The sequence below is a fragment of the Neltuma alba genome, unplaced genomic scaffold (genome assembly GCF_004799145.2).
Source record: "Neltuma alba isolate B1F8T4 unplaced genomic scaffold, ASM479914v2 tig00012398_pilon, whole genome shotgun sequence".
In the NCBI taxonomy this organism is placed as follows: Eukaryota; Viridiplantae; Streptophyta; class Magnoliopsida; order Fabales; family Fabaceae; genus Neltuma; species Neltuma alba.
The window spans coordinates 24,030-49,352 of record NW_021636891.1 but is presented as its reverse complement, the minus strand read 5'-3'; the positions used below and the strand labels follow the sequence as shown (position 1 = coordinate 49,352).

General features: G+C 33.6%; 3 protein-coding genes across 6 annotated transcripts; all 3 read right to left on the bottom strand.

Moving 5' to 3' along the window:
• Positions 1-1,126: 1,126 nt before the first annotated feature.
• On the bottom strand, positions 1,127-8,376 carry LOC114726652 (NAD-dependent malic enzyme 59 kDa isoform, mitochondrial). 2 transcript variants are annotated; one of them, XM_028913314.1, is made up of 20 exons: positions 8,196-8,374; positions 7,945-8,082; positions 7,146-7,242; positions 6,900-7,018; positions 6,654-6,821; positions 6,366-6,494; positions 5,831-5,891; positions 5,152-5,255; positions 4,982-5,065; positions 4,791-4,897; positions 4,565-4,667; positions 4,168-4,275; positions 3,915-3,980; positions 3,661-3,733; positions 3,483-3,569; positions 3,258-3,312; positions 3,099-3,170; positions 2,554-2,616; positions 2,031-2,145; positions 1,127-1,407 (listed from the first exon to the last, which is right to left on the bottom strand). In XM_028913314.1, exons 2-20 carry the CDS (start codon positions 8,071-8,073, stop codon positions 1,336-1,338), a joined length of 1,812 nt encoding a protein of 603 aa, XP_028769147.1. In that variant the 5' UTR covers positions 8,074-8,082; positions 8,196-8,374; the 3' UTR covers positions 1,127-1,335. The 2 variants fall into 2 exon arrangements, with proteins under 2 accessions (XP_028769147.1, XP_028769148.1); XM_028913315.1 differs by having other exon boundaries at positions 2,031-2,159; positions 7,945-8,376.
• A 4,923-nt stretch (positions 8,377-13,299) lies between these two features.
• Positions 13,300-18,177, bottom strand: LOC114726672 (uncharacterized). Of its 2 annotated transcripts, none has more exons than XM_028913343.1 (3): positions 18,040-18,177; positions 17,700-17,910; positions 13,300-13,776 (listed from the first exon to the last, which is right to left on the bottom strand). In XM_028913343.1, exons 2-3 carry the CDS (start codon positions 17,883-17,885, stop codon positions 13,699-13,701), a joined length of 264 nt encoding a protein of 87 aa, XP_028769176.1. In that variant the 5' UTR covers positions 17,886-17,910; positions 18,040-18,177; the 3' UTR covers positions 13,300-13,698. The 2 variants fall into 2 exon arrangements, with proteins under 2 accessions (XP_028769176.1, XP_028769177.1); XM_028913344.1 differs by having other exon boundaries at positions 17,700-17,905.
• Positions 18,178-20,651: 2,474 nt separating this feature from the next.
• Positions 20,652-24,348, bottom strand: LOC114726671 (methionine adenosyltransferase 2 subunit beta-like). 2 transcript variants are annotated; one of them, XM_028913340.1, is made up of 6 exons: positions 24,002-24,340; positions 23,363-23,522; positions 22,406-22,593; positions 21,987-22,110; positions 21,510-21,640; positions 20,652-20,963 (listed from the first exon to the last, which is right to left on the bottom strand). In XM_028913340.1, the coding sequence occupies exons 1-6, from the start codon at positions 24,224-24,226 to the stop codon at positions 20,835-20,837; spliced, it is 957 nt and encodes a 318-aa protein (XP_028769173.1). In that variant the 5' UTR covers positions 24,227-24,340; the 3' UTR covers positions 20,652-20,834. The 2 variants fall into 2 exon arrangements, with proteins under 2 accessions (XP_028769173.1, XP_028769175.1); XM_028913342.1 differs by lacking the exon at positions 21,987-22,110 and having other exon boundaries at positions 24,002-24,348.
• Positions 24,349-25,323: the final 975 nt, after the last annotated feature.

The following is a 25,323-nucleotide window of genomic DNA, read 5'->3' as shown; positions in this document are numbered from 1 at the left end:
GCACGTGCAAAGAAAACTGATCAATTTATTGAGAGTCTTTTTCGCTGTCAAGCAACTTTTTTAGTCTTATAATTCTTTTATTAACTAAATAATACTGTTTCCTCCAAGCCAATGACTCATTATGCTTGGAAAAAAGGGAAAGTTTACAGAGCCTTCAAATGTTGACTTCTTTTTCATTTGAGTCACGCTGTACAGTTGGCCAAACAAACAAACTACTATTTTCTAATCCATTCAAAGTAAAACATTTGCACAAATTTTATAATTATATAGTGTTTAACTAACATTACACATACACTTGTTTAACTAAAATTACATGTACACTTCTAGAAGAAAGAATTAAAAAAAATTAGGGAAAACCATATTGAAGGTACCTATACTTTTTTTTAATTTTCAATTTGGTACCTATGTGTTTTTTTGTTCTTAACTAAATCTTTATTTTTCCTCTATTAACATCATTAATTCTTATGTAGAGACTAAAAATATCAATAGAACAAAGTTATAAAAGCTAATGTTGCTAAAAAGATAAAATTAAATATTTAATTAAAGGGAAAAAACACATAGGTACCAAATTAAAAATTGAGAGAAAGTATAGGTACCTTCAATATGGTTTTCCCAAAAAATTAATCTCACCGAGATTAGTTATATACAAAGGCTGACAATTCGTTGAGACAACAGAAATAAACTACGAAGACTGAAAACAAAAACAGGATTAACACATGAAAACTGGGGTATTATTTTCCTTTCGTTCAATTAGGCAAACAGCGGAAACAGAGCACCCGGGAAGAAGCAGTCTTTTGAGCAATTCTTCTTCTGGCTTATCTCATTTGTCATCCCTTCTGTTTCATGTGATGAATCCCCCCATTCTTATTCGACCTTCCAATTTTCCTACATATTAAGCATTTAAGTTGATGTCACTTTATTTTATTAAATAGTTTAATGTCAAGTTTTCTACTTTCCAATGACGATTATTTGGTTTAATTTAAGTAATTTTGTATTATCCAAGATAACTGTGTATAAGATTGTCTCATAATGCGAAAGCGTAGAATGATTTTCGGGAGTGAATCTAAACCCACCGGTAATAATGCAATGCTAATAGAGATCCCATGGAGTTTAGTGTCATCAAGGATAGATGGGGGAACTAGTAATCTATCTCCAATATTATACACATCCATGGGAATTCGCCAAGATCAAATCAAGAACTACAACATTTTCACAGAAGCTTCCTAGTCCTGACTTAAAACATTATAAATCAATAACATAGAGGGCTTGATCGGAGCAACATTTTATGTGATCCCACTAGGCCTTCAAAAATATGTTGTGGAAAATTCAGGATGCTTATTTTTCACGAACAAGAGGGCTATATACAGGGTACCACATATTTTCTCTGACGTACTCCACGGTCTCTTCCTGCAACCAGTGCAGCAGCCGAGTGAGAAGCAGATGAATTCAGGTGAATCCAAGATAGCATTAGGTTGCGTTTAGGTGAGATAAATGAAACATTATTGGGGGGGGGGGGGGGGGGAAGGAACTAGAACTTAATAATAGTACTTGAAAGAAAAAAGACTCTCCATGTCATAATTTCACCATGAACCTGATAACATGAACCTAAAAGCTCCCCTTATTCTTTTCCTGATAGAAAAATAACAAGATAAAATTGATTTTGTATATTTGTAATGTTCAAATGTCAGCTAGAAGCATTTCCCCCATCTTTGGATCTCTCAGGGACTTGAGTAATCGTAAACCCTTTAGAATATGGAACTAATCATGTTTGGGATTCATAATCCCCCCCCCCCCCCACACCAAAAAAAAAAAAAAAAAACAAGCGCTTTCCAGCAGACTTGAACCCCCAACGTTGTGAGCGTCTTTCAACAGGTTCAAGCATGTCCTACCAATTAAGTCAATCTGTTTGCAACAAATCTTGCACATGCAGTTCTACTGAAAGAATGCAACATATAGGGGATCGACATACCCCAAAAAAATTGTAATATATCTAATATCTTAAAGTTTTATGAGCTATAAGTATTCCATACTTTTGACATGAGCGAGAGTTCTTTGAACCCTATCTCACCGCGCCCTTCTGCCAGCCCTTCTGCAACTGCTTCCCGCAGAACAGCAGCTCCAACCTCTGCTGTAACATTTCGGATACTGTAGCATGCAAACTGGAGTTGGTTAACCGTCAAAGGCCATTCAATTAACTGTCCCACTTCATATAAAATCACCAAGATTTTCTTTTTTTGCTTTTATTTCTTTTGAAAGATATCAGGCAGACATCTATTTTAGTGTACAACATAATATAATATGATTATAACTCTCTATAACCATTTTATTAGGATATGGATGAAATTTTTTTTTTTTTAGTCAGGGATGGTCAGAACAAAACTAGAAGTTTATCGCCAAACTTGGCATGCAAATCCTAAAATATACTCACTCCTTGATGTATTTGGAAAATTTTTGAAATTCTAATTCTGATATTCGATAAAAGAGTGACAGGAAAAAAGAAAAGTCGAGAGAAAACAAATATCACAAAATAACAAAGCAGAAATGGAATATTACCTATTAATGGACGGATACAAGATTCCTTTTAGAACTTCTTCTTCTGTCATGTAGGAAGCAAGGCTGCAAGAATGGAAGCATGTCAGCAATTTATTATAAAGGAAGGTATTGAGCCAAATCAGACATCCCAGCAAAGAATGAAGAACTTAAATGATGCAAAATAATAAAACCAACGCAATCAAAATTTCACCATAACACTCACTGAAGAAAGTTCATTGAATATTAAAACTAGAGTAGAGCCTAGGTGAGGTGCATACAATAGCCAGTTCGAAGTTACCACAAAGAGCAGGACCCAAGAAAAGCTAGTGAGCGATTAAATCTATATACAAATTTTAAGGCAAGAGATAAAGAAAATCAAGTAAAATTATTAGAGAATACATACAAGGGCAAACTACTCAAGGTATAATGAAAGACCTCTGGAAATCTATCAAGCTAGGATTTAGAAAAATCAGGCACGAATTTTCTCAAACTTCCGGTAATGCTAGCTCGGAAAGCTTGGGGTTGAGAAAGACCAAGCATAAAAGTTAAAATCTTCTGCAGCCTACCATTCAGAGGCTGCCTGCAACATTCCATCAGTTATAAGACGAGCACCTGACAGAAGAGCTCCCAAACCAATCCTGAAATGAAAGGTGACCATTGAAACTACATCAATATATTCACAGATATATATGATTCATGAAAGAACTTGAGTCCACAAGACATACCCTGGGAAAAGATACATGTTGTTTGCTTGATTTACATGGCCTACTTTTCCATTAGCTGCACACGGATTTTATTCAGAGGATCAAGGTAATTATACTATTTATTGTACAAGCAAATCCAGCAGAAATAACTGTATATAGCCTTATAGCCTCATAGATAAGGAAAATCTGATTCAGAAAAGATGATTCGAGGTTCAAAGGTAATCAATCACTTAAACGAGATTTTACCAAGGTCTACATTTTGGAACGGACTTCCACTAGCAAAAACTATATTTTCTCCAGCATGTTTAAAAGCATCAGCAGCAGTGCACTCAGCTGTTCAAATGGTTAAAAACAAAGAGTCAGAATTAAAACACGGACACCATTAAGGAATTATGAGTGCTTGATAAGCCTTGTACAAACAAACCATTCATGGTGGGATTAGACATGGCAAAGATAGCAGGTTTTGTCGAAACAGATTCTCTCATTGCCTTAAGCACCTGAGTCAAATCTCAACCATTAAAATTAAGAAATTCAATTGTAGTAAAATGCATATTGCTGAACCATAAGCTGCCAATATAAAACACATTTCAAATATGTCTATTACTTTTACATTTTAACATACATCACAGGAAATTAAGGCACCATAGGAGTGATATTTTATTTCTAGAAGGAATTCACCTCCTCATTGAAGATACCACCAACCCCTGACAATCCGACAAGCACATGTGGCTTAACCTTCTTAACCTAAAGATCAGTAGGATCAGCCATTAAAATATGTACTCGAATGAGTATGCATTATCTTGTAAAATAACATAACTGCAGGTCTGCAACCAGGCATCTGAGATCTGAGTCTTCTCATTTAATCTAAATTTTCCAAATATTGTAAAGCGAAGCCAATAAAGTTTTTCCAGATGAATCCTTTAATATTTACCACTTCAATTATACTAGCACCCTCACTAAGCCCCCCTATGTCTCTTGGACTTTTAGCAAAAGGTGCAGCGGCTGGATCTAGATTGCTCCTTTCAGTTGTTACAAGACCCTGCATCCAAACATGTTTACATTATACGAAACGACAGCCTCCAAAAAACGATGTCACAAAATAATCTGTTTTCTCATGACATCTAATATGAAAAACAAATACAGATATAGTATCGAGAACAAGATAATAAAAAATTAACAAGAAATGTTTAGATACGAAGTTCAGTAAAAAATAAAAATTACACGGGAAGTGATAAGTTGACCATCCATTCTGATGAAGAGCATGTTCATAGAATTGGAAAGCTGCAACTTAAAGGACTACCGTGTAAGTAAAAACTGCAGACGCTTACATCTTTATCAATTAAAAAGAACTGACTTTTGGCAGCTGTTTCACTGCAGCCCACCATCCTTGCAACTGCCTGGACAGCCATGTCAAGAACACCAAGCCCAGCACTGCATGCCAGACATTAAATTTACAGGTCAGAAAACAGCTATTGTAAGGAACACAATAAAACAACAAAGCACAATGGGCACCAAATATGGAAAGGAACATGTTAAACCAAGTCTTGCAAGTACCTCCCAGCTCCAGCCACAACTATCTTCTGCTTCACAAAATCAGACAATGGTCGACCTTGGGCTCTCACAGTTCCCAATAATCCAGCAAGTGCAACCCCAGCAGTTCCCTTTAGGACAAGAAGGAAGAGTAAATGTTTGGGGGGGAGAACCTTGGAGTCTATGCTTAGCAGAATATGATATCACTTTCTCACCTGTATATCATCATTAAACATGCAAAACTTTTTTCGATATCGTTGCAGGGTTTCAAAAGCCCACTTCATTTGGAAATCCTCAAACTGATAAAGTTAATCCAATCTTCAAGTTACAAAATTAATATAACGTAGATTGAACATTGGGAACAACGTTTAGGAACAATACGAACTTGTACAATAGCCTTAGGCCATCTAGCATGAACGGCTTCCATGAATTCATCCACTACTGATAAATATTCATCACCTTCCAACCTAGGCTGTCTAAGTCCTAAATCTGCAACAAGAAAACCATGTCAGAACATTATATCTTTCAAAACCCAATTGGAAGGAATTAGTATCTAGCTATAAGGTCTGCACACTCTGTGAAGAAAATTATAAAGCAAACAGAAAATGATAAATAACATGACAGAAATTAACCGAAAAAAATACAACATATCAGCAAGCATTCAAGTCTGTGCAATCAAGTTAGGATTTTAAACACAGTCGATATTCTCAATCACAAGAAAAAGCATTTCACTAATTCATTCAAAATTTCAACATAAATTGATTAGGAGCTAGAAAGATAGTCACTCAAACAACTATCAATGCCGCAACTGTTGAAGATCTAATTCAAGGATCCAAGAATCTAGAGAAGCAAAAAATTACAAGATACATACAATCCACAAGAGTCAGTAACCCCAAGGAAGTATCATTCAATAGCAACAACTTAAATGTAAGATAATGATCAATATGACACATCCCTCAGTTTTAGAAATAAAAACACATGACTTCAGTAAAATGAAAGAATGAGATGAAAGACAGCCGTAAAATAAGCTAACAAAGGATAAACAAGAACGCAGATTTACTCACAAAGGCGGTCTTCTAGTAGCTTTTGATTGTTTGTGCCAACATCCAACATGACTGGAAGAATCTGTCATGAATAGAAATACCATACAGTATAAGTTATAATAGAGATAATGCCCTTGTCAAGAAACAAAAGTTAAAGAAACATAGCTTCAGTGTAGAGCATTACCAAGAAATGTTACAACTTATGCAGTGAAAACATCATGTATATGCTGGCAGCACATGTGTTGGTTTGCATGCGCTTAAACTAGATTATATTCAAATAAATGCTAGCTAACAAACAAAAATAAAATTTGTAATGCCAAGCATCCAAACAAGGGTAGTCATCTCATGCATGATGATGTTAGGAATGCTTTTAAATTAAGATCAGCATGATAAAACCATGAAGTTAACTGCCACCAGACGCATGTTAACATTTGATATGCTACAAATTAAACCAAACATGCTGGCAAACACAGAGACGCCAATATACAGTACACAGTTTGAGATACAAAAGAATAGATTGACAGACAAACGGATAGACAAAGAAATAGAAGCATACTCTTTGTGGGTTGATGCCAGCAGCAGCAACGTACATATCAAGTTTTCCAATTGGTATTCCAATTCCCTGAACTCCAAGATCACCTAAGCCAAGGATACGACTGCCATCAGTCAATACGATCATGTCTACCTGCAACACAGATAAGGTTATATAAAAAATAATAATAATATAAAAATTTTAACAGCTTGGTCACTTTCAGAATAAAAAAGCTATGCCACATCGTAGCAAGGTATACAACTACAGGTAAGAATGCTAAAATATTGAATTTTATTTGCTTTAATGTGATACCTTCTGAGCTGGCCAGTTATAGATCATTGACATCATTTCTCCTTTATCTTTAGCGCTGAAATACATTCCCCGTGGCCGTCGAAATAACCCAGAATAATTTTGACACACTAATCCAACAGTAGGAGTATATATTATTGGAGCAAACTGTTCGATATTATCAATAAGAACCTGAACAAAAAGGAAGATAAAAATTTCAGATAATACTAGATTTTAAAGCATCTTCATATCAATAAATCAGTAACTTACTCTGTAGTATAAAGTCTCGTTCCTGTCATGTAGTCTGTTTAAGATCCTCCACTTGGATAGCGAAACAAATTTATCTGATTGGCCCTGAGTATTTTTCTCCAAAGATCGATAAGAATTCACTGAAAATAGAAGCAAATAAAGTTTATACCAATCATCCCCAAGTAGTTCAATTCAGAGAGGGAAAGATGACCAAGTCTAAACTATTAAAAGATACAATAATATCACAATATTAGGATTCCAACTTACTAAATCGTTCATATTGTTGCTCAAATGATATAACACGGGGAGGGAGAAGGCCTCGAAGGCCTAGTCTATCTCTTTCAGTCAAAGGAAACCCAGTATCCTGCATTAAGGGGATAAAAACACATTTTGAGGGGAAGAATCCGGAATGAAGACGTTGTGCAAGAGTTTGATCACCGATTCATCATCCTCCTCACATTTGCAAGACACAAAGCATGGAGAAACATGAGTCCAAAAAAAAAAAAAGCATGGAGAAACATTAATATCCAGAATAAGATAGCATATCTGTTACTGACAGCCGTTTTGATATGAAACCTAAATACTTCATCAACAATCTACACGCATACAAAATTAAGATGCGTCTCGCGGGAAGCATCTAAAGATAATTTTGCTCGGTTAGTAGGTGATATTTCCGCCAGTGGAGTGCAAACTCCCGGCAGTGAATTAGTGAGCTTCAACGTTAAACTTTGCGTTTATTGATACGAGCACAAGAACCAATTATGTAGCAATCAGACTTTTGCTGAATTATACACTCCGAACCGCTAGTATCATCAAAGAAACTCCAAATCACAAATTCATCGAGCGTCCAGTTCGGGTAACTACGAAAACAACTCACTCTTCATAACAGCCACTATCACGAAGCAAGATATTGGTAAGCATCCAGTAAAGTACGTTTCTTTTCATAAAAAACTACGATATTTGCAACGTCCAAATGCTAAGCCAAGTCCGATATGGTAAGCTAACAACGAGAAAAATGCAAAATAAAACCAATCTAAGCCGACAACATAGCAGAAAGATTGTGAACCTTATTGAACCACGGATCGTGGAGGATATCAGCACCACGCTTACGAACAATGCAAGGTCCAGGAATCGCCGTCGAGAACCGCCGGGATCGGCTCAAACTGGAAGCGGCGAATCGTGCAAGGTTCCACATTCTTCGCCGCTGGAAAGAAAAGAAAATCGAAACAGAGAAAAAGGAAACGAAAATTCAACCGGACGACACTTAGTAATAAGCTAAAATTCAAGACGAAGCGAACGGAGGTCTTTTGTGTTTACTGTGTTAGAGTCCTTTTCTCAGTGGTCGGAAGCACATTTTCTCAAGAGAAAATTTATTGCGGGATGAAGGCCTGACCCCCTGGACTACGACGCATTATATTTATAGGATTAAAAATTAAAATAGAGATACTCTTTTCGGTCATTCTCTTTTTGCATCGCTGTTGATTGCTGATTGCAAAATCTGGAGCAGGCTCAGCTGGAACTGTATTTTTGGAGCAGGGAGTTGCAGCTGCCCGGGATGTACGGGCAGAGAGAAAGCGGGAAGCTGAGTGAGATGAGTGGAGGGGAAGCTGCCCGGAAAAAACCGGGATTTGAGCGCAGAACGCGAACACATTGGTCAAAATGTTTTTTTTTTAATTTTTTATTTTTAAATAGTACTAATGTTTAATCTAAAATTAACAAAATAAAATACTACGAATCTTTTTGGAAAAAAATAATTTTTTTAATTTCTATATTTGAATTAAAAAATAATTATTACAAATGTTTATCCAATTTTCTGTGAAGGAGAAACGAGGCTTGTTTCCAATTCAATGTGGTTTGGATTTTTTTTCCTTTTGTTTATTCAACAACACAGGGTTGACTTGAGAGAGAATGAGGTGATGATGTGACTGTTTCTTAGCATCGTTTTATATTGGATTAATAAGTATGCATTTTCGCAAGTTTGTAAATACTTAGTTCAGTAATATTAAAAAAAACTCATCTGTAAATTAAGAGTCCACCCCATTTATAACTCTGCATAGTGTTTGATTTTCTAAATAAAAAATGAAAGAAAAAAATTTGATTATGCATTTGAAATATTCTCTCAGCACTTAAAACGATTGGAGAGCCTTCAATGTCATTCAATATAAAAACTCCACTTGCAACTTGTCTGTGCCAGTGCAAAAATGGGGTCACAAATGAGCCGGCATTTAGTAATTACAAAAATCATTTTTAAAAAGTTGTTTTTATATAAATTGAGAAAAAAAAATTTCACATACTCACTTTTAAAATCGTAGTTTGGTTTCCTTCTAAGTTAAATCACGTATAAAAAATATATATTTCTCCGATCCTAAATATAATACCTATTTACTATTTATACTAGTAAATAGGTCTTATATTTAGCTCGATAAGAGTATTTTAGTTTATACTATCTTCAGTTCTTAATATAAAACCCTGTTTAATTTTATTTATACTAGTAAATGAGTCTTATATTTAGCTCGATAAGAGTATTTTAGTTTATACTACCTCCAGTCCTTAATATAAGACTCTGTTTGAATTTTATTTTGGTCCTAAATATAAGACCTCAATCCACTTTCTCTCTCATATTTATACATTTTTTTTCCAAAACAGCATTTCTAACAATGATAGTTCTAGTCAATACACTTAATTAGCAAGGATGTTTTAGGAAAGACAACACCTATTTAAAACAAATAATTAACTCAACTTATTTTCTTAATCTCTTCAAATTAATCAACTGGCTCTTATAATTATTACCGGATATAATAGTATATAGACCGAGTTGTTAGTATTTATAAAACATGTTATTTTGATACCTATATATATATATATATATATATATATATAACGGAATATTGCCAATTTCACCTATGCAATGCTATTGTCGCGCGCGAAATTTAATTTTGTAAAATTGGTCTCTTGTTGCATGAAATTCAAAGTAATTATCAAATTGATCTTATAGTTGGCTATCTCATGAAGGCCATGTATAATCTACTTTAGTAAACTATAATCTTTTATTAATCCATATACAATAGCACATAATCAGTCTTTCGTTAATTTGAATCATACTCCTCCGGTCCTTAATATAAGACCCATTTAACTAATTTGATTAGATTAAGGAAGTTAAGTAAATTAGTTAATTATAAAAAATGTGACACGTTTTTCCTAAAACACCATAATCATCTTTCTTAATACCCCTCTCCCTCTTTTATTTGATTATGGTTAAGAGAGTATCTACAAGGGTAATCTAGGGAAAATTGATAAATATGAGAAATGGGTCTTATATTTAGGACCAAAACCAACTCAATAATTGAGTCCTATATTAAGGACCAGAAGAGTAAAATGAACTTTTATGACGATATTAAAACAATCTCATCAATATGTTAATTTATAATGTACCAATCAACAAGAATTTATTCAATTGGTAAGGAATAGACTCATAACTCACAAGATTAACAATTTGAATTCCATTGTTAATACAAAAATTTTGTTGGTGAATGATCTATAAATATGTATTATGTTTAGGTGTAAACCAAATTATATTTTTAAAAATAATTTTATAGCATATGAAATAAATATGTAAAAAAAATGTCTCAACTTATGTGAAAAATACTTTTTAAAAATATTTTTGGAGAAAACTGAATACCCCTAATTAAAAACACGGATGAAACACGAAAAACTTTTTAAATAGTTCATCCATTCACGTAGGAATTATTCTGTGACATAAACACACATAACCAAAAATTCTATTGAAATTTGATGCTGATATGGTCCAACTCTAACTTTTTATCTTTAAAATATTTTAAAGAAGCCACCAGATTGTTAAACCGATCAATACTTAATGTATTTTAAATTCAGCAGTCCAAAGTAACACAATACATAAAAGCTGAAAAATATCATGAATTGGTTTTGCAACTTAATGGCATGAAAATTCTCCCGTAACTCTGAGATGCTTAATTTTGTTTATATAGTAATTAAAAAGAATTAATATTAGACATTCTTTAGGAATAGAATCGGATTTGTTCATCATGAACATGTGTTTTCCTGTTTTCACTTTACCATCTTTCCCCTTGGAATGCTAAGAATTGTGTGACGTCGAGGCGACGAAGGCAATGGAATATACGGAGTTCACATTTGATGGCGCCTTCAAACTCAGCCTCTTCTCCAACGTGTCGCTGCGTGCAACATCCAAACGAGGCTCTGAAATTCCCACACAAAAGTAATGCTCTTCACATACACACCACAATTTGCCCTTCTTTTTTTTTTTTTTTCCTTTTTGGACAAGGGCTGAAGGGAAAACCATTAACGTAGGCGGTATCCAAACACCACAATTTGCTCATTGTTTTTAGTATTTGATATTAACGCGATTCTAAATATAAAATTTTTTATCTTTAATATAAGAGTTAGTTTAAAATTTAATTTATTTTAAATATAAAATTTTAATCACTTTATTTCTAATATTTATCTATTCTATCTCCAAATAATCTTTATAATTATTACACATATTAAGAAGTTTTTACGAAAAGAGTCATTTCAATGCAAGATTGATGGGAATATTTTATAGAGGAGGACATTCATTTATTATAAAAAAAACTAATCTAACTTATTTTATTGATTTTCACAAGTTAATTATTTAGTTTTTATACTAAAGATTGAGTTTGTAATGCAACTTATACTATAAATTAGATCTCATATTTAAAAACAAACGTAGCATTACAGTTTAAACTTGTTCAAAATTATTATTGATTCTTGACTACAAAGATTGAGTGTTTAATCTACTAACAGCCGGAAAATGTTGTGAAATTATTCAAACTATAAATTCAATAATGATTAAAATTGTCTAATATTAAATGTTTTGAAGTTATTCTTTTCCTGTGCACTTAACTTAAATGGCAAGAGAATACATTCGGGTATCCGACAGGACCGGCACACGCGGGTTTCAAGATGGAGCCACAATTCAGAGAATAGAATGAGAGAATTTTCCTTATTCATTGTAAAGAGGAGGATGGCATTCCCGCATAGGATAGGTCTTAGGTCACAATTTTCTAGCACAGAGAGTTGCAGGAATTGAATTCCATAATTGCAATAGAAGCTGCTAATCCTTCACCTCCACATTTGGTTTGATGACTTTTCCGGAGGGATATCATTAATAAAAGGAAAATATTCTAATCTCTTTTATGTTTTGGCTTTATTACAGTAACCTTTTTTCTATTTTAAAAATATACAGCCAAATTCAAACAGTAAAATTTGTTACAAATATTTCAAAAAGATGCCTTTTAATTAAAATTTGTATTTAAAAAGTGATTTACTATTTTACCCTTCATCATACTAAACTCCTAATTTTGACTAAAATTATTCTGAAGAATATTTCAAAAAAAAAAATTTCCTTCTCTTAATTTTAGTTTTTTTCTTAAAAATATTTATTTATTTATTTGGGACAAAAACTTAAATAACTTAATTAATGTAGACCTGACAAATTTGATTAATTCTTTAACTAAATTTATGATTAACTAAATATGTTTATAAATGTTTGTAAGAAAATTTTGTTTAAATATTTTAAATATTAAATATAAATTATTTATATAATTCTTTAAGCTTGCATCATTTATATTATATGATAAAAAATGCATCTGGAATTTTTTAACCATTTAAAAGAAACCTAAATAAATAGATTTGAATTGGTGCGATGAAAAATTAAAATTATAAAAGTTTATAATATAATCAAAATTAATGAATTTTATGACATATAAGAAGGGGTGAAAATATATGTATTAACATAATTATTGATTGTGTAAAAAAGTAGTTTTTTAGCACATATAATTACTTAGCATAAAAACAAATATAAATGTTCAAATAATTCTTATGTTAAGAGGGATATTTTAGTCAAAATAAAAGTTTAATAGTCAAATTTACTAGTTAACTAACGTCTAAATGAATGAAAATAAAATCCTAAATATATAAACAAAATTAGTGTAATACATATTTTAATTTTAAGAAAGATCTATATAATTTAGGCAAAACATGAGTAGTTAGTATATTTTACTCTATTAATTAATTATATTTTTATATTATTATTTATAATATTTAAGTTTTCTTTTTATTTGTTATTATTAATAATATTCTGTGTGCTAAGTATTGTTTTCCCTTTCAATCTCTCCCGCTCAAACCTGTACGCCTCCTTTAACTAAAACTACGTTCTTGACCACCTACCTGACAAGGGGAAAAAAATATTCTGCGGCATATGGCTGACAGTTCAATGCCACTTTAACTTTTCATACATCTAAGCTTTTTTTTTTTTTTTTTAGTACTGAAAAATTTAGAAGAGTTAGATTCTAAGAGTTTTCTAAAATCAACACAAGCCTCTAAACTCAAAAAACACTCACAGAAATAATTACAATCACACCTACTAATAAGATCGTCACATCTTTGCATAGCGACATAGGCAAATAATGTCATCTTACAACTTTAAATGAACTGAATTTGTCTATCAATTCACTCAGAATTTATAATATTACTTTATATACTGATTCAGCAACTTACGAGACAAAATTATTCCCATATTATTTTGGTCAAAACCAAGTTTTGACTAAATTCAACAAGCACACTTATCATTCTATCAAATTTAATGACATAGACGCCCATTTACGAGAAGATCCGAGACACAAGTCTCATACGACATTGACATCAAAACAGCGACTGTTCAAAGCTGCTCATACTTTCTTGAAATCAACAGGTAAATACCAAGTTGTTCGACAGGTTGCGAAACTAACGGCAGTAATCCAGAAGATTATTTGTAGTCTTTGGTCCCAAAGTTCTTGCACCAGAGCTGGGACGGGATTGGGCGAACAGGATGGTGTGGCCGTTGCTGAAAGAAAAATACATCATAATTAGCCAACATCCCCAAGTCACGGTATACGCAAAACGCAATACTCCCGTGTAACTGTTTGATCATAAGCATTGTCACGAGTCACAAGCAAGTCTACAGCATAGCATCACATAAGAACACGGGAAAATTAAATCTAAAGGCTGAGATGGTTAACCGTTAATTTAAAACTCAAAAGAATTCTAAAAATCATTATTATTTTCAATTTTCAATAGCTGATGAATTATTTAGGTTAAAATCAAATGGCATCATACAATCTATATAGCCAACCCAGCCTAGTAAGACAAGACTTTGTTGCTGATGCTGTTCCTGTATGCATATAGAGTGTTTAAAATTATAACCGTCCTGAAACTTGAACATATTTTAAAAGTCCTTTGACTTTACTATTTTAACATTTTGGTCCTTGGGTGTAATTTTCCCAAAGAATAAAGGACGACATGAAAATCTAAACGAGCCTTTTCCACCAGTGGCAAATTTCAGCAATCGAACAAAAGCATGCCAACCACCAATTAAATCAAAGCCGACCAAGGGGAATTTATCTAACATGCAGAAAAGCTAAACCAACATATCGCTTTGCATGCATTGGATTCTAAAATGTAGGGCACATAAAATTAGAATGGGGCTGAAACGGGAATATGCACCCTGCCAACAGCTTTTATGCATTATCTTAATCCCCAGTAATTGTAGGGTGATAAAGAGTTCTGTGAAGAAGCTACTTCTCTCCAATTTGGAAAAGAAATATCTGATGTCCAAAAGGCATCAAATAAATAAATTAAAAAAGCACTGAAAACATTTTATTACATAAAGGAAGGCATATGCTCGAAGCTAATTGCCAACCACACAGACTGTCACCGTAGCTTCCAACTCAAGCATAAGCTAAGACATGCGATGCCACCAATGCCAAGAGTGTATCCACTAACAGCAAAAACAAAAGAAATAAAATTAAAATAAATAATTGGAGAGAGAATTAATGATCAAGCAAAATTCTCTATCCGAGGGTGAGTGAAGGAATTTCACAACTTAAAAGTTGTCACTTCTGTCTCGAAACAGATTGCTGCAGAAGAGCTGCGGGAATGATATTCAGTGTAAGCCTGAGGAAGACTATTGTTTGTAGTAGAGACACAGAAATTGCATACTACATAGTCTTATTGAACTGTTTTAAAATACTATTAGTAATAAGTTAGTTAATTACATCAATGTTAGGGTTAAAATGGTATAGGTGTTCTTATCCAAAGATATTTCACAGTCCAAGAAATTTGCATAATAGCAAGCAGAACAGCAGAAACCTTTAATTGACAAAATGACATGTTCTTGTTTTTAAAAAGGGAATTTTGTCTTTTCTTTTTTGCTTTCTTCTCTTTTCTCGGATAGGAGAGTCATATAAAATTCCAGCATTCCACTAATTTGGAAGTGTATCTTCTGAGCTTTATCATTTTCCATGTATAAAGTTTGTCACATAAGAACTGATAAAACAATCCACTTGCACCGAATTTTTGCACCAAAATCCTCACAAGTTACAACCCAATCCATCTTGGTAATAGTGCTGGACTTTTCGGAAGGGGAACAAGAAGTTCAGGGTGAGAAGATCTACGGATCAAGACAAAATTGGCAGGGTGTGTAGAAAGAATTAGATTGGTGTGACATTTTTGTCAATTTATGATTTCCCTCAATTAAGCAAGGGGATAAAAGCTATGAAATGGAAATTATTCTAACAACTTAGCTAGTAGCCTAGTAAATTATACCCCATCACTTCAGACACTGAGTCAAATTAGCTTTCCACCGTCATAACCAGCACTTTCATGTTGGTGTCAACTATAATTTTCAAACACTCTTTGATCTTCATCAACGCACATTGCGGCAACCATAGAAAGCAACGACAATCTTATGACCTTTATGTCACTATTTGCCAATTTGGCCACCAACCCTGCCGAGCAAAGTCAGTCACTTCATCACCCACTATGAACACAATCTTAGGTCCATTGATTTACCCACACCTTCACAACTTCCATTGTTACGAAAACCATTTCTGCTACTTTCATCCCTTACCAATATGATAATAAATCAAACACAAAAATAGCCTACTGCCTGCATGATTTCACGGTCACCATCCATTCCCACAAGGATTATCAATGTAATTAAAGCCACTGAAGTCACAGATGCAAAGTGAATTCTTGAGGCAAGGCAATAAAAAGTCCTCTCTACTTCAACTTACTCAGTCAAAAGCCACTAGAAATCTTTTCCTTAATGGCTGTGCCATTAAGGAATGAGCCACTAAATTTTTTTTTTTGGGGGGTGGGGGGATGATATATAAACAAACAAACAACAAGCCTTATCCTACTAGGTGGGGTCGGCTACATGAATCACACGACGCCATCGTACTCTGTCAACAACTCAATCCTTAGATATGTTGTTGATTAGGAGGTCTCGTTCAATGACCTCATTCAGCGTTCTTCTCGGTCTTCCCCTGCCTCTTTTTATGGGACTCCATCTTGTTTGATCCACCCTCCTCACCGGGGCCTCCAAAGGCCTTCTCTGCACATGTCCAAACCATTTTAAGCGATTTTCAACCATTTTCTCTTGGATAGGTGCCACACCGACTCTTGTTCTGATCTTTTCATTTCGAATCCTATCTTTTCTTGTATGACCACACATCCATCTCAACATCCTCATTTCTGCTACTCTGACTGTGCTCTTGTTTTCCCTTTATTGCCCAACATTCACTACCATACATCATAGCTGGTCTTATAGCAGTCCGATAAAATTTTCTTTAAGTTTCTCAGGTACCTTCTTATCGCAAATAACTCCAGTAGCTTTCCTCCATTTTAACCAGCCAGCTTGTATTTTATGAGAAATGTCTCCATCAATTTTCCCATCCTCCTGTATAATGGATCCTAGGTATTTAAACTTTGATACTTGAGGGATTTTGCTCTCCCATCCTCACCTCCAAATCCCTATTACCTTGCCTCCCTCCAAAATCACAATGCATATATTCTGTTTTGTTCCTGCTCAAACAGAAACCTTTCGACTCCAAAGTCCTTCTCCATAACTCCAAACTAGTGTTAATCTCTTTTTTTGATTCCGCCATAAGAACTATATCATCCGCGAAGAGCATGGACTTAGGGATTCTTTCTTGAACAGGTTTAGTTAGAACATCCAAAACAATGTTGAACAAGTACGGGCTCAGAGAGGATCTCTGATGTAGGCCAATCTTAATAGGGAAGTCCTTTGTCTCTCCCCCAGGCGTCCTTACACTGGTAGTTGCCGCCTTATACATATCTTGTATGACTTTGATATACGCAACCCGTACACCTTTCGTTTTCAAAGCCTTCCATAATACTTCTCTTGGCACACATGATATATAAATAAGGAGTATGTAAATTTTAAATGTTGAATTACATAATTATGCAATTATCAAGTAACTTCGTATACGTCTAAAATTTATCAAAACAGTAAACTTTCAATATCAATATTAGAATAATCCGTGAGTAATTCAAGCTCATAACCAAAAGCGATATTGCTGCACTTTCCGACATCCTTTGCATTTGTGACACATAGATAAATGGGTTTTCATCACGGTTTATTTTAGGTTCTCACTTTTGGTTTGAAGCTTCCATTGTGCTAATTAAATTATAGTTTGAATGAACAAAAGTTACTGCATGCATCATTACTATTTTGATCAGTATGAACCTGACTTCCCTTAACTAATAGTAAAAGAATCATTAATCCAAAACTCTGACCGTTCCGTGAAATGCAGAAAATTTCTTCTCCAGATGATATTTTAAAAAATAAGTAAGGCTGCAAAATTTGTTATATATGTGGTTCGTAACACGATGTCGACAAGGAGGCACATAATCAAACAATTACCCGAACTAATATTAAACGAAAGAAAAATAAACAGGGCAGACCTCAAGCTCCGCAGATTTCATGGCGATGGGGATACAAATGAGGAAGACACCAAACATTGCAATGGCGGTATTGCGCTTCCAGTGCTTGGGGCGACAATAAGGGCCACCAGGCATACTCCAAACCTTGCTCCTGAAATCCCCATGCACCTCTCCGTGCCCGTGCCCGTGATCAGCTCCGCCTCCCATCGTCTCTGATTATCTTTCCTCTTTTCTTCGTCGAAAGGATCAGGAAAACGAAACAAACGAAACCCTAGTTAGCTACATACGCATTCATCAAATGTATCCACAATGTGATTCAATTAAAAAGTCGATGAGGAGTTAGGTTAATTAAAACTCGTACCAGGAGTGAATCACGCACAACTCGTAAAGGACGAGGCTTGGCACCCAGCTAAACGGGTAGAACCGCAGAAGGCAGATCGTGAGCAGGAGCTCAGTGAGCGGACAAATAGGAGAGGCAGACCTTTTTATTTTTCCTTTTTTTCTCCCTCCACGGCTCCAAGCGTCTTGTACAAAATTAAATCCTCAATATGGCATTCATCTTTATTTTTGGTTTTAATCTTATTCTTCCATTGCCCCTTTTTAATGCCTTCGTTGCCTAAAAAAGTATTAAAAATAATTGTAGAATGGGATTAAAAAGGTACTGAAAGATCGGATTTTTCCAAGGAAAAAAAAGGACAGATTCCCATGGTTTTGGAATATATATATATATATATATATATTCTTTTTAAGATTGGACTGAGTACTATTTTTTTCCATCTTAAATTGATTAATTAAGAGGGTATTTGGATAAAACTAAATCATAGTTTGAAAAATAAATTTTTGAAAAAAAAAATTATTTTTAAAAATTAATTTTCAGAAAATAAATTTTATAAAAAAATAATTATGATAAAGTATAGTATTTTGATAGTTGTTAATAGAAACACTTTTATCTCTACAAATTATTAAAAAGGACATAAGTTAATAGGATAATTATATAAAAGATAGATTATATAATACTACTTCTGGTCCTGATTATAAGAGCTAGTTGACTAATTTGAGAATATTAAGAAAATAATTTAAGTTAGTTATTTGTAATAAATAAGTGTCATCTTTCCTAAAATATCATTACTAATTAAGTGTATTGGTTAAAACTATCATTATTAGAATGACTATCTTAGAAAAAAAATACATAAATGTAAGAGACAAAGTGGATTGGGGTTTTATATTTAGAACCAAAATAAAAGTCAAACAAGGTCTTATATTAAGGACCAGAGGTAGTATATTTTTATTTGAAGCAATAAATTTGTTAATAATATATTTTTCGCCAACATAATAAATAATATATAAAAATATAATTAATAAATAATTAATATGTATATATGTATTTATAAAATATAAAATTAAATATGTTTTTAGAAAAATGGTTATTTATTTAACCAATAGAAAAATATTATTTTATCTCAAAGATTTTATACATAAAATCTCATGATACTTTTTCTTGAAGAGAAAAAACGAAGCTTTAAAATGTGATGGATACTTTTGTCCAAATATCATTGGCCAACTTGTGACAAGAGATAATTATTGCTCCACTAACCATGTTTTCACCCTCAAAAGTGAAAAATGTTAGCTTAACTATAATTTAGGAGGTCAAAACTATGGTTTTGAGTCAAACAAAAAGTTTTGTGAAAAATTAGAGTGTTTGGATGATTTTTGGATCAAATCATGATTTAGGACCCACTTCTTATCAGTTTGCCAAATACTCCTTAAGTTTTGAGGATAAGAAAAAATTCAGTTAGTTTTGGTTTTAAAAACAAGCTCACCCACCATCAAACACAACCTCACAGGTGACAAAATCTAAAGAAAGATCCTTAGTTTGTGCTGACTGCCTCGTGTACTCAAAGAAAGAGCTACATAGTTGACCAAAAAACAAAGAATAAGAGTTAAATAATTAATTTAAGAATACTATAAAAATTGATTAAGTTAGTTATTTGTGATAAATATGCCTTAATTTCACTAAATCACCACCTTTCATCATGTCATGTGTATTAGATCTATCTATTGATTGGGAGACCCCTTAATATGTAAAATTATTAAGTATACTTTAGGTAAAAATTTATAAATTTGAGAAGTAAAGCAGATAAAAATCTTATATTACTTCTTATCTTTGATATAAGAACTCATTTAGCTTTTATTTTGATTATAAATATAAGATTCTAATATATTTTGTCTCTTATATTTATCTTTTTTTTTTTAAGGTAGTTCTTGTGATAATGGTAGTTCTAATCAATACATTTGATTAATAATGATATTTTAGGAATAACAACATATATTTATTACAAATAACTAACTTAACTAGTTTTTTTTAATCTACTCAAATTAGTCAACTGGCTCTTATATTAAGAATCGAAGGTAGTATTTTAGAACCAAAATAAATAATAGGGTAAAGTATATGTTTAGTCATTTATATTTGTCTCAAATTTTATTTTATTTAACCCCTTAAATTTATAAAGTTTACTTTTAATCCTTCAACCTTATAATTTCATCTCATGAAAAATGTTGACTAATCAAATTTAAATGATGAATGTGTAAGTAAATACTTACAAAGCATTCTTAAAAACAGAGTTGTATTCATTTTTTTTTTAATTTACACGATTCAAAATATAAAAATATTGTATTAAAAAAAATTAAAAGCAAGCATATTATGTTAGTGTTTAATTGTCCATGTCCTGGCACCTATACCCACCTCTTGAATTTAATGAGTTACTGTGATCCTAGTTATAAAATCTTGTTTATAGTCTACATATAAAGTCTTATAATTAGGACTGGAAGTAGTATTATTTTTCGTTAGATAAAACTGTATTAATATTGAAGGACTAAAAATACACTTTATAAACTTAAGAGATTAAAATAAGACTAAAGCCTAATAATACTGCCTTTCAATTTTGCCTGATCGAAATCATGAGAGAGATATCATAAAAAACGGCCCGCTCAAAATTTATTTTGTAATTTAATAATTGATATCAGCATTTTTTTTTCCCCTTACAGATCCACAAATGATACGAATAATAGATAGATTAGCCTTTGTTCATTTCTATAGAAGGGTAACGCCCCACTCATGCTAACCATGTAGCAACATTTGACACCTCTTTTGCTTCCCTATTTAGCTTCAGACGCAAGTGTCAATCTAACCCCTTCTTCGAACGGAATTGGATGAATTTTCAGGGTCTGGACCAATCTACTTATATCCATGGATATGTCAGCTGGGGACCTGACTCCACGATCAACCTGAAAAATAAGGGGAACAACATATAAACATGAAATCTCAAGAAAGCGCATTCCAGAAAGTCTCACAGAATAAAGAATAGAACTCAGGTACAAGTTGACCGCTTGCAATCAGCCTTCATAAAAATATGACCAGCAGGCAGTAGATACGTTTATTAGGGAAAAAAATTATTGTTGCCGCATTTCAGAAAACAATGGCGAATTCCTATAGAATTTCACATAAATCTGTTTCTAATAAATAAAGATGCAACTTTGATACATCCCCTTCACCCATATAAGAATTTTTCTCTTCCACTTTCTGACCTTGACAAGAAAGTCGAGAGAAGAAAATTCATGACGGGCAAAAATGTTCTCAAATGCCTAACGAAGGAAGTGGACACCTTCTTGATATGAAGACATGGAATGAGGACAGAATTATGATCAAGGCATAAGAAAAGGAGAGGTCAATGATAAGCACACCGGTAATGCAAATAAACAAAGATATTTAATTTAACAATTCTGCATCACATGTACGCCATAGTCGTTCCATCAAATAAATACAATACATACCGACGATGCAGACACTGGTTGGAGTAATGAGGTGTCATATCCCCTAAATTGTGCGACAGCCTCAGCCATTTGAACACGTGATACCCTATCAGGCCCACCAGCATTAAGTACCAGTTGCATTTGCTTGCCCTCTGCAGCAAGAATCAGAAATGCCACATTCATGAACACAGATAAGAGATGCCTCGCCTCCTAAAACTAGAATAAACTACACGAGAAAGTGGAAGAGTAAGAAACAGAAACGTGACAGAATCTGAAAGAGCTTAAGGAAAGGGCAAAAGTGCGAACAGATGTTACGCAGTGAGTTTTACAAAATACTATAAAATGTCAGACCTGAGTTTCAGCCATGTAGGGGAAAAAAATTCACGAAAAACAAAAACATTATGTCGAAAATTAGGTTGTTATATGCCAAATGACGGGAAAAAAACTCTGCAATATACTGTATGTCAAATCAATAAGGCATAAATACTAAAGTTCTACCTGATATCCATTGGTTTGTCAGAGCTAGAACAATAGCCACGAGATCCTTAACATAGATGGGACAACGGAACTCATCATGAAAGAAATTCACTTTCTCTCCTTTGGACAGGACACCATCCATCCACTACATCAGTTAAATATGATGTATAAATAACACATCAAGGCATCATAAATTTCCTCATAGACATGTCATTCATAGGAACATGCACCCATGGCTCCAGCAATTTCAAGTACCAGCATAACGCCGAAACCTTGAGCTCTGTAATCTTCCATAGAGAAAAAATGCCACAGGAAAACCAAAAAAGGCCAGAAATTGACAAGCATTCGGTTTTTCATATTTTTCATCCGTTAGCCAGAGGCCGGAAGCAATAGTCAGCCAACACAGAATAGAATAGAAAGTCCATACACAGTGCATGCACCTGAATAGGAAGAGATTTTGGAACTGGTGAGATCGTCTGTGGCCCATAGATGATACTGCTTCTCAAAATAGCAAAGTTGGAACACTGTTCTATGATGAATTTTTCTGCTTCCACTTTAGTTTTTCCATAAACATTTACTGGAACAGCAACGTCATCCTCCTTGTAAAAGGACTTCTCCCCTTCATAAACTGACAAGGAGAAACATCAATCACGATCTAGTAAAAAAGCAAAGTGTAAACGGATTACAGGAACAATATGTGAATTATGTACAAAAGCCTAGCAATGAAGATGATCTTTTATCCTAATATAACAAACAGATAGAAACAAACCATATGCACATGTTATTATTAAAATTTCCCCCACAGAAATGACAATAAAAGCTAAGAACAATAAACCTTAACAACAGAAGAGAGAACTGAGCGGAGGCGGGAGGCGGGAACATTAATATTCTATCTATTTCCTTTATTCACTCCCATTTCTTAGCATATGCAGCTGATGAAATGAGAATCATTTGCAGAAATGCAACCCCACTCTTCAAAAGTAATTTTGGTAGGAATTATTATTCCTAGGAGCATTAGCAACACTTGTGGTAGAAATCCCACTTGCTTCTACAAGCTTGGTTAGTTGACAAGCATACAGAAAACAGGTTCAACAGATTTAAGCAATACGATCTAAAAGAATCCCTAGTAAAACAATTCAAAGACATGAGAGCTTTTGCCAGGAACTCTAGCACTGTCCAAGCAGAATTTATTCTGTAATGGGAGCACTCACTTCATTCGTATTGACATTTGCAGAATATAAATCAGAACAAAGATATTACTTTAGCAAATTCTAGGAAAGTCCATTGTTGTTCAGTGAGTTTCAATTGAGCTAAAACTTCCATATGTTTATTATTTAACAGATTTCCACATCTGACGTCACCTTTCAGCTTACTCAGCCATGTTAAAGTTTGCTTACCTTGATCGGTGGACAAATGAATGAGAAGTGTACTTTTCTCGTTAAAGCGCTGCAACCATTTAACAAGAGATGATGGCACGTTGATGGCAAGAGCAGCATCAGCATCATGTTCACATGCACGAGGCACTGAGATGGCAGCACAGTTGACAACCACATCAGGCTGCCATTAGGGAAACAATTAGAGAAACAAATTGTGAGTAGTGGAAAGAAACAGAATTGTACATACCATAAGAATAACGCATGAATAGTCATCCTTGTTTATTTCCCTATTTGTTTTTATACAAAGCATGCATCACCCTTGAGAGATATATATAGTGGGATGAAAGATTGATGGTTGTGTGATTGGTTGTATAATACTCAATATTTTACGAGTATTCATAATCCACTCGATGAAACAACTATCCAGATGAGAACATGCTCCTCAAAGCCAGGATGACAAAGGGAAGAGACTAATTGTTAATCCAGGACTGATGCTACTACGGCCCCACCCAAAAAAAAGAAAATTGCACCTGAGAACATGTAAGCAATATAGAGAAAGTACATTAATTAGACCACTTAAATTAAACAGAACACGAGACCAAGCACAAGGACACAGAAAGGAACCACTTTCAGCTGTTGAGTGGGTGTTGACAACTAAACCTGACCAAATGTCTTTGAAATGGCTTCGAATCCGCTTCCCGATTTCAAATCTACAGGGAAAGCAAGTGAACCAGAAATGGCGTCCAACAAAACTTGAGGTGGTGGAGAGGAGCGGTGGGTGAATGCCAGATCATATGGTCTTCCAGTGATATCTGCATAGCCCTGTAATAGATGCTGACCCAAATATCCAGTGCCTCCGACTATGAGGACCTTCTTCTTACTCATCTTCCTCGAATCTCAATCACTGAAAATTTTGTTGGGGGAAATTTCTTTACATAACGGAGAGCTTTCAATCATTATTACAAGTTTGTCCAATGTTTCCCACGAGTCATGGGGATTGCTGTCAGAAAAGGTCCAACAGGGATCAATTTTCGAATAACTGTCCTGAAATAAAAGAAAAAATAATACGAAATAGTATTAAAATTACAAAATTAGATAAATAAATAATAATTAATTAATATAGAGACCAGTACAATAATTTTTTTTATAAATAATAAATAACTTGAATAATAAGCCAACAGTAAATATTAAATAAGCATCTAATAATAAAAAGTCGCCGATATATTTTATATGCTTACAAAAAATTTTAGCTTAATTTGATTTTGATTAATAAGAAAATCACGGATATTACAAACTTAATAAAAGTTATATACTTTTTATTCTTGAAATATATATGATATGATTGAAATAGTAAGAAGTCTCATTCCGATAAAGAGAAGAACACAAGCTAATACTTCCGATTTGATAAAGATTAGTTTTAAATCCAAAATGATTTGAGAATACTCTAAATTATATCAAAAACAAATCTCTTGATATAAATCAAAATATTATTTTTATTTTTTGGCCAAAATTTTAAAATTTTTATTGAATGTAGTATTTATAACTCATTTATATAAATCATTACCATGGGAACCACCACAGGCTGATTTTTAAGGCGTGAATTATCACCCAGCGACTGCATCTCCTTATCCCACTTGTAGTTCAGCTGCTCATAATCTAGCTCAAGACATTTAGATTCTTTTTTTTTTTTTGGACTGACAAGACATTTAGATTCTGATCCTACCACCAATGCTACCAGTCGCATCTGCTAATGGAACGTGTTTTTTTTTTTTTAAAAAAACATAAGCGTGCTTGCTTTTGTTTATCGTTCGAAGGACGTGCAATAGACCTATAAATTAAATCCTATAATTCATTTGTTGTGGTAGATAGTCGAGTTTAACGTGACTTTCGGAAACTGAATGGTTGAAGAAAATACCGGGGGCAAAAAAAAAAAACACTCATCGGATTCCAGGTTCAAAGAAGGTCCTGATGGATCATGCTGC

Coding starts and splice junctions, on each gene's coding strand:
- LOC114726652 (XM_028913314.1), bottom strand. CDS start 8,073: ATGTGGAACCTTGCACGATTCGCCGCTTCCAGTTTGAGCCGATCCCGG. Junction 6,822..6,899: donor ACGAGACTTTATACTACAGA/GTAAGTTACTGA, acceptor CTTTTTGTTCAG/GTTCTTATTGATAATATCGA. Junction 3,313..3,482: donor GTTCCAAAATGTAGACCTTG/GTAAAATCTCGT, acceptor ATCCGTGTGCAG/CTAATGGAAAAGTAGGCCAT.
- LOC114726672 (XM_028913343.1), bottom strand. CDS start 17,885: ATGGGAGGCGGAGCTGATCACGGGCACGGGCACGGAGAGGTGCATGGG. Junction 13,777..17,699: donor TGAAATCTGCGGAGCTTGAG/GTCTGCCCTGTT, acceptor TTTTTCTTTCAG/CAACGGCCACACCATCCTGT.
- LOC114726671 (XM_028913340.1), bottom strand. CDS start 24,226: ATGAGTAAGAAGAAGGTCCTCATAGTCGGAGGCACTGGATATTTGGGT. Junction 23,523..24,001: donor TTTCAAAGACATTTGGTCAG/GTTTAGTTGTCA, acceptor CCCTAATGGCAG/CCTGATGTGGTTGTCAACTG. Junction 21,641..21,986: donor GACAAACCAATGGATATCAG/GTAGAACTTTAG, acceptor TTCTTGCTGCAG/AGGGCAAGCAAATGCAACTG.